Source organism: Triticum dicoccoides, chromosome 3B (genome assembly GCF_002162155.2).
Source record: "Triticum dicoccoides isolate Atlit2015 ecotype Zavitan chromosome 3B, WEW_v2.0, whole genome shotgun sequence".
Lineage (NCBI taxonomy): Eukaryota > Viridiplantae > Streptophyta > Magnoliopsida > Poales > Poaceae > Triticum > Triticum dicoccoides.
The window spans coordinates 4,833,154-4,842,308 of NC_041385.1; the positions used below are offsets into that span (position 1 = coordinate 4,833,154).

A 9,155-nucleotide genomic window follows, 5' to 3' on the forward strand; every position below is an offset into this window, starting at 1 on the left:
CCACGGTATCAATATCAAAGAATGTAGCAAAGCCCATGAGTGCAAGTTGACGAACGGAAAGTAAATTGAATGCAAGGGACTCAACAAGCATGACTTTCTCGATCGTTAGATCATGAGAAATGACAACCTTGCCGAGACCCAATACCTTAGAATGTGATGCATAACCCCACTCGACATTGGTGGGCATAGATGGAATCTCTTGCACGTCCACCACCAAGTCCTTGCTCCCGGTCATATGATTTGTTGCTCCACTATCGAGCAACCATGATCCCCCACCGGAAGCAAATACCTACACGAGATCAATGCTTGGTTTTAGGTACCCATTTAGTAATGGGTCCTTTGATGTTAGTAACAAGGGTCTTGGGAACCCAAATAGACCATTCAATGTATTCATAAGAAGAGCCAACAAATCTAGCATAAACATGTCCATCACTAGCACGGCACAACACATATGAAGGGTTAAAGTCGCCGGCTTTGTTTGAGGAAATGCTTTTGCCCTTTTGGACATCAACTTCCTTCACTTTCTCCTTCTTCTTCTTAGAAGCACCCTCTCCCTCTTTCACGAACGTTTGTTTGAGGGGAGGAGGATGATTGGCCTTGTTGTTCTTCTTCTTCTTGCTCTTGGACTTGGGTGCAAACCCAATTCCTTCTTTGGCCACAACTTCCTTTTGATTGCTCAAAAGGTCGTTGAGGTTTTTCTCACCTTGAATGCATGTCACAAGGCCTTTCTCAAGTTGATCCTTCAACTTGGCATTTTCCTCCACAAGATGCACATGCTCACAACAAGGGTTAGTAGCACATGCATTATCAATTAATACCATGTGAGTAAAGGTGGCCTTTTCCTTGATTAGCTTAACTTGGAGTTGAGCATGAGACTCTTTGAGGCTAGCATGAGTACCCTTCAAGACCTTGTGGGCCTTGTCAAGTATCTCAAACTCCTCTTTGAGTCTAGCATGATCAACCCCAAGTTTAGCCTTCTCGGAGGTTAGCACACGAGACATGACAAGAGCATGATCAAGATCTTTCTTTAACTTAGCATGGTCATCATTGTGTGACTCCTCAAGAGTCAAACGATGCACACGCTCTTCCTCAAGAGCATTAGAGAGATCCGATATCTCATCGGCATAGTCACGACTATGACCTTCCATCTTGGAGATGGTTTCTTCGTGAGCCTCGATCATGTCATTGGCCTCACCAAGTTGTTCCAAGAGAGCAACAAAGTGCTTCTTGGACTTTCCCTTGAGCTTACTCATAAAAGACTCAAATTCATTCACTTCCTCATTAGACTCAACATGTTCATCAATGCAATCCTCCACGGAGGGATTAGTAATGATGGTGGTTGTGATGTTGGGGGTTACCTTGTTTGAAGCCTTAGCCATGAGGCATCTAGCGGTGATGTTTTCGTTGGGTGATTCGAAGAGAGACACCCGGGGAGTAGCAATGGCAATGGACGCCATGGCCGTTGCTTCTTCATTCTCATCATCATCGTCATCCTCTTGGTATTCTTCTTGAACCACCAACCCACGAGAGGGAGTCTTCTTGGCGAAGTTGTTCTTGTTGGGGAAGGACTTGACTTTGTCTTTCCGAATGAACTTGCCACCATTGTGTTCCCGCTTCTCGTAAGGACAATCCGCAACGAAATGGCTCACATTGCCACAGTTGAAGCAAGTTCTAACTCGTTGCTTGCCCTTGACGCCACTTGAGTTGTTTTTGTTGAAGTTGGGTCTTGAGCTCTTCTTGCTCCAAAATTGTCTTGAAGCAAGGGCCATGTGCTCATGATAGTCAAACTTGGTGTCTTCGGGGTTGCTTTCCTCATCTTCCACTTCTTCCTCTTCTTCCATAGTAACCTTGGCCTTCAAAGCAAGGTTAGGCTTCTTTGCTCTTTGATAACGGAGCACCGCATTGTCGGCGGTCTTGTCCAAGATGCTCATTGCAACGAACTCATCCAACACTTCACTTGAGGTCATGGTGTGGAAGTCCGGTCGTTGACGAATGACGGAGTACATGGCCTTGTTGTAGGGCATCATGGCCTTGAGGAACTTCCGCTTGATCCAATTGTCATCCGTGTCCTTGCTTCCATGATCTCGAAGTGCGACCGCGAGTTTGGTCACTCTTCGGAAGAGCTCACGGGGTTCTTCATCTTCTTTCATTGCAAACTCATCGGCTTCATCTTGCACCACTTCATAGTTGGAGCGTTGAATGCTAGCACTTCCACGGTAGAGACCATCAACACATTTCCATGCTTCTTTAGCCACGACATGGGGTCGAAGATGAGGGAGATCTTCGGGAAGAATTGCATCTTGGATTATGAAGAGAGCACTCTCATTGAATTGATTGTCCACGTCTTCTCGAGGGGTGAAGTTGCTTGGGTCATGAGGGTAAAAACCTTCTTCAATGATTCTCCAAAGGTTAGTATTCACATGTTTCAAATGACGCTTAAAGCGATAGACCCAATTATCAAAATCTTCATGTTTCTCATATTTAGGAGGTGGACCGGCATGATTCAAATGAGTGGAGGGGATTGGCCCTTTATAGACCAGGGGTTCCACATGGGCAAAGATGCCGGTGCCATTTCTACCACTAGTAGAAGGACTCTTTTCATTGTTAGCTTCCCCCTTGTCGGAGATAGCATCCGTCACCTTGTTAGTAAGATCACCCACTTTCAAAGGCGCGGTAGATAGTTTAAGTCCCTCTAGAAAATCATTAAACATGCTTTTAACCTCGGCCGTCAAGGAGGTTTTCAATGTGTCTAAAGCCACATTGAATTCCTCACGAGAGACCGAGGTTCCCCCTTCGGCCGAAGACGAGATGGGATTTACACCGGAGTGTTCCTCCGCACCATCGTTGGTGTCAACCATACTCTTCGGACGGCAAAGTCCTTAATAAAGAAACCTGGCTCTGATACCAATTGAAAGGATCGATATGGTTGACTAGAGGGGGGGTGAATAGGAAACTAACAATTTTTAAGCTTTTCTTTACCAAATTAAACTTTGCAACAAATAGGTTGTCTAGATATGCAACTAAGTGAGCAACCTATATGATGCAATATCAACTAGCACGCAAGCAAGCAAGAGATGTAACAATAAGTAAGCTTGCGAAAGTAAAGGCACGAAATAACCAAGAGTGGAGCCGGTGGAGACGAGGATGTGTTACCGGAGTTCCTTCCTTTTAAGGGGAAGTACGTCTCCGTTAGAGCGGTGTGGAGGCACAATGCTCCCCAAGAAGCCACTAGGGCCACCGTATTCTCCTCACGCCCTCACACGATGCGAGATGCCGTGAATCCACTATTGGTGCCCTTGAAGGCGGCGACCGAACCTTTACAAGCAAGGTTGGGGCAATCTCCACAACAATCGGAGGCTCCCAACAACAACAACACCATGAAACTTCACCACAATGGAGTATGGCTTCGAGGTGACCTCAACCGTCTAGGGTGCTCAACACCCAAGAGTAACAATATCCGCAAGGGATAAGTGGGGGAATCAAATATCCTTTGGTGGAAGTGTAGATCGGGCCCTTGTCACCCAATCCCGAGCAAATCAACAAGTTTGATTGGCTAGGGAGAGAGATCGGGCGAAAATGGAGCTTGGAGCAACAATGGAGCTTAGAGGTGGAAGAGGTAGTCAACTAGAGGTAGAAGACATCCCTTATATAGTCGTGGAAAAAATCCAACCGTTATCCACATGTTCTGCCCGCGACTCACGGTACTACCGCTCCAAGGAAGCGGTACTACCGCGAGGCCGCGCGGTACTACCGTGGACGACCACGGTACTACCGTGGCAACTGCACAGGCCGGAACAAGCCTGACGAAGGAGCAGTACTACCGCTGGCGCGGAACTACCGCTCCCCCTTGCGGTACTACCGCAAGGCAGGAGGGTCACGGCCTGGGAAGGGCGCGGATGAAATAAATTACATCCGTGCCTACTTCCGCAGAAACTAGGGTGGTGCAAAAACCCGACGCGGTACTACCGCTTGAGAGGCGCGGTACTACCGTGGTCGGCGCGGATGTAAAAAATTACATCCGCGCCTACATCCGCGCCTACTACCGCGACACTGCGGTACTAGGTCGAAGGGGCACGGTACTACAACTCCTAGGGAGCGGTACTACCGTGGGCCCCCGCGGTACTACCGCGCTGGGCGAGCGGTACTACCGTGGGGGGCGCGGATGTAAAAAATTACATCCGCCCCTACTACCGCACCGGAGCGGCACTAGGCCAGGGTGCCGCGGTACTACCGCACCGAAGGGGCGGTACTACCGTGACACGCCGCGGTACTACCGCTTGTACCTGCGGTACTACCGCAAGTACAACAGTAGTCGCCAGTTTTCCACACAACCAAGATAACGACGGGTAGCTCCAAAGTGCAAGGAAAGGAGGGACAAGTGTACGTGTGATTCCACCCTACCTTTCCGATGCGGACCCCCTCTTAATAGTACGGCTCTCCTACGACTCAACTCCACCAAAGAGAAACGTAGAACAACGCCGGCTTCAACAGTCTCCGAGGGGCACCGAATCGTCTTGTGCCTAATGATGAAGTATCTGAGGGACTCAAGGCACACGATTAGTCCGCACAAGCATTGTCATCAATCACCAAAACACTTAGGGATAAATATGCCCTTACAGCGCGACCACCGGAGCTACAACCAGCAAGGTGTGTCGACAAATGCTACAAGCGTTCACCAAAAAAGCTACAACCACATTCGTCAGAGCTGCAAACCCGAGTTACCCGGAGTTGTAGCCGGGCGACGTCGCAGGAGCTACAATCAATTCACGGAGATGCTACAAGCACGTACACAGGAGCTGCAACCGGTGAGGCGATGCTCATCGGCTAATGCTACAACCGTTTCGCGATGATGATGTGACCCCGACAATGTGTTCTTTGCTGCAACCGGCGTTTGTGCAAGCTACAACCGTCAGTCGGTGTAAGCTACAAGCGGCCATGGCAAGAGGTACCAGCACGGCAACTGAGCTGCGGCCGACAACCGCAGTTGCTACAACACAGCAAGCACCAGCACGGGAACCAAGCTGCACAGGGCACCAGCGCGGCAACCACCGAGCGAACGAGCTGTGCCGGCGAGCCGGCGTGCGGAGCTGCAAGCAGGAGGCAAAGGGGGGAATGCGCGATGAGGCGCTACCGGATATTGCATCTACGGGAAGGACCGTGCGTGAGAGGCTCAATCGGACGGCTACAACAGGACGAGACAAGGCTGACGTTCGCAGTTACAGCAAGCAAAGTAGACAACCCGGCTCAAGCAAACAAAACATAGCAACAGATAACAAGAGGTATTATCAACCGGTGAAACAAACACATCTCCAAGGTACACCCTTCTCCAGTTACATGACATCCCTGACCTATCCAGTACAAATTGCAGCCAACTCATGTGATTCACTCAAAAAACACCCACCCTCTAGGACAGCTTCTGTTACCAGCTACACAAAGGGGTTGCAGCAGATAGGTCGCACCACTACTCTTCCTTGATGGCGCCCTTGTCGCTGACATAGATACCGTCCAAGAACTTCCTGATGTCCTTGTTCTTCACGTGGCATTTCTGGTTCGAGCAAAAAACAGAACATCAATGGTTAGCATGGAGATGATCATCACTGCAATATCAAGATACAGCACACGCTGCGAGTGCAACGGTGCTACCAAGTAGCAGTTCATTCAATCAGACAATACATGCAAATGTTTCACTTATATATACTAGTGGGCGTTCCAGCGAAACAAATCGCTGTCAACAAACAAGGGCAAATGCTTTAAGTACAGAATACCAGACTGATATCAGCTGTATCTAAAGTGGGAATGATGAGTAAACACCTGAGCATACTGGTCTTTTTAAGTACATCATCATTGTGAAATATGCTATGCATCAACAGAACCACACATAAAAGGTTCAACCATAATACAGAACAATTCTTGTGTTGCATATACAATCTCATACAGAATAGGGTTCACAGTTGTAAAATGAAGATAACCTATTATGCGAATTTACAGTATGAGTGCACATAGGCAAGGACTCTAACCTGGTTGATCAAGGCAGCAGAGCGAGAGACGAGCTCAATGTCGTTGCCATCAAGGACGATCTCATCCTTGACCTTCTCAGACCGCAGGATCGTCACACCGTCAAGCATGTCGACCTTCCTTACCTGCTCAAGGAAAGGAAAAACATCAGTACACTTCATACATGACTTGGAAATTGAAACAATAGACATAGGGGGGCCACAACAGATAAAAGTCAAACCGGACATCACAAACGTTCAATGTCATAAGTGGCATAGAACACTCAAGTTTGTTTCAGGCAGCACTACGGGTCAATCACCCTACAAACACTAGAGTAAACAATGCTACTGACTCCTGTTCTGAGAACATTGACATTGAGGGATCAAACATCTCAAATAAGCTTGACAGAACTGCTGCCTTATTGACACCAATGATCCCCCAACCCAAGGTGAACAAATTGCTTCATTTATATACCTACATGATTCCAACTACACAGAGGTGGATTGATGGGCAGAAAGCCACAGGCACATCACATATACATTATGGTACATGAACAGAGATTTGACTGCCTATAAACTAGTCCACTCAATAATGTTTCTGCTGCAGAACACATTTTCTTGTGGATCTGAGTGTGTGATTGTTTGGCCAAAAAGAAAAACAAGTAAATTTACCTTCTTTTCGCCGAGGAAGTTCCTGATCTCGATGCCGCGGTTGGCGGCGGTGATGGAGGCGTTGATGGGGAAGTGGGCGTAGACGAAGCGCATCTTGTAGCGGAAGCCCTTGGTGACGCCGGTGATGAGGTTCTGGACGTGGGAGATGGCGGTGCGGATGGCGGCCATGGTCTTGCGGGTGCCGAACCAGGCGTCCACCTTGAGCTTCCGGCCGCCTTCCTGCAGCTGGAAGTCGAGGTTGAGGTGCTTGAAGTTGCGGGTCAGCGTCCCCCGCGGCCCCGTCACCGAGATCATCTTCGCCGACACCTTCACCGTCACCTCCTCCGGGATCTCCATCGTCTCCGACGCCAGGATCGTCTTCATCTTCGCACGCCGGGTTTGCTCTTCTTCTTCTTCTTCGGCGGCGGCGGCGGCTGTGCTGGGCTCTGCGGGCGGCGGCGGCGACGCCAAGGAAGAAGTGAGATCTTATATAACTGGAGTCGCTAGGGTTTTCTGCCCGTGGGCTGTGGGCTGTGGCAGAGATGAGAGGGAATGAATGGGGGTGGCCCTGGTTTGGCCCAATACTCCTCTTTTTTTTTTCCATCCCGTTTACGACACTTGACAGCATGTGCGTGAATCAATCTGCGGCGGCCCAACATCTGTTACTGTTATTCTTCTTCTTCTTCTTCGGAATATATGTTAGTGTCACCAAGGTCGTCTTGGTCTAGTATTATGTTAATGCGACCAGGACGCCTGCGTTGACGTCTGTCTGCCTAGATATGCCTTGTCGGTATACTTGGTGGGATTGCCGATCTCCGTCGTAGCTCCCGATATTTGGAGCTACTTCAACAATTGGATTTCAATCTTGCCCATTTGTAAGTGCTTTGAAGTTGCGGGTCAGCATTCCAAGCGGCCCCGTCACCATGATCATCTTCGTCAACACCTTCTGTCCTTCACGGTGTCCTCCTCTAGGATCTCCATCGTGTCCGACGCCATAATGGTCTTCCTCTTCGCTCGACGCTTCTCTTCCTCCTCAGCAGCGGTAGAGTAGTGTGGCGATTGTGCTGGGCTATGCGGGCGGCGGCGGTGGAGTGGTGTGGCGGTTGTGCTGGGATGTACGGGCGGCAACAATGGCACACAAGGTGAATAGATATTCATATAACGCGGGGTCACTATGGTTGTGGCTCGCAGGAGAGGGAATTGGTGGTCATGGGCTAGAAGTGGGCCCATTTTGAGCCAAACGTCCTTTTTGTTTTTGTGCTTCATCTCGCAAGATCACTAATTGAGGAGTACTTCTTTCAAAGATCACTCCCACCTCCTCAAAGATCCTTTTTTCGTAGATATTCAAAACATTTTATCTCTTAAACCGCGCGTCTAAATCTCAAACCATTTTCACCCATGGATTCCTCGCTTCAAGATCTTCAAAATTAGATCCCGTGCTTATAGGTTTTGACGAACTTTTTTTTTCACGAAAAAACCGGACAAAAAAACACGAAGTGCGAGCATGTTTCAAAAAAACCAAACAAAAAACCGGACAAAGATCATTTTCCTTCCCTTTTTCTTTCATTAAAACATGGTGTATTTTTCATAATTCTGATATTTATTTAAAATGTTTAAAAAAATTCGAAATTCCAAAATTTGTTCCAGATTAAAAAATTGTTTACATATTTTAAAAAATCATGTTTCAAGTAAATGTGCATAATTTCAAAAAATGTTCATGTTTTTTAAAAAAATTGTTAATGTTTTAGAAAATTTTAATGTTTTTCAAATTTGTTCAAGTTTTTCTTGCTCGTCTTCTGCTATTTTTTCCTTTTTCCTTTTTTTCTCGAGAATATCAAAAAATGTCCGTGATTTCATAGAACTTTTTTATAATTCAAAAAATAGTCACTCAATTTGAAAAATGTTCGTATTTTCAAAGACAATTACATTTCAAAATATATTTTCGTTTCTAAATAATGACATATTCAAAAAATGGTGTGTTTTCAAATGTTGTTCATGGTTAAAAAATGTTCTCGTTTAAGATTTGTTCACAATTTCAAGAAATGCTCATATATTTGAAAAACAAATCGATATTTTCTATTTTTTTTAGTTTTTTATTAAATTGAAATTTGCAATTTTACTCAAAATTTGGAATTAGTTTATAATTTAAACTACGTTCACTTTTCAAAAGAGAAAGGTGATCACAATTTTCCAAGGAATGGTCGAAAATTTTCAATTTCTTTGGATCTGTCGCTCCGTTAGTTCTTTAATGTTCGTGTGGCCTATTAATCACTAGCACTCAGCGGCTCAAGTGGTAAGGAACACCTACTCTCTAGTGTGGAGTTGTGAGTGCGATTCAACATTCTTTTTTGGATCAGTCTTAATGGTTTCTTGTGATGAGTTTTTATAGCATTTTTTGCTTTTTTTTCTTTTTTTCTTCGTTCTTATTTTTTCATCAACTATTTTTAGATTTGTGAACAATTTAAAATTCTATTTTCAAATTCATGAACTTCTTGTAGAGGGGAAAAGACA

At 46.4% G+C, this 9,155-nt stretch overlaps 1 protein-coding gene across 1 annotated transcript; it reads right to left on the minus strand.

The window, feature by feature from the left end:
• Positions 1-5,244: 5,244 nt before the first annotated feature.
• On the minus strand, positions 5,245-7,121 carry LOC119274268 (60S ribosomal protein L9). The gene is made up of 3 exons (XM_037554938.1): positions 6,666-7,121; positions 6,018-6,140; positions 5,245-5,545 (listed from the first exon to the last, which is right to left on the minus strand). Exons 1-3 carry the CDS (start codon positions 7,026-7,028, stop codon positions 5,462-5,464), a joined length of 570 nt encoding a protein of 189 aa, XP_037410835.1. The 5' UTR covers positions 7,029-7,121; the 3' UTR covers positions 5,245-5,461.
• Between the last annotated feature and the right edge of the window lie 2,034 nt (positions 7,122-9,155).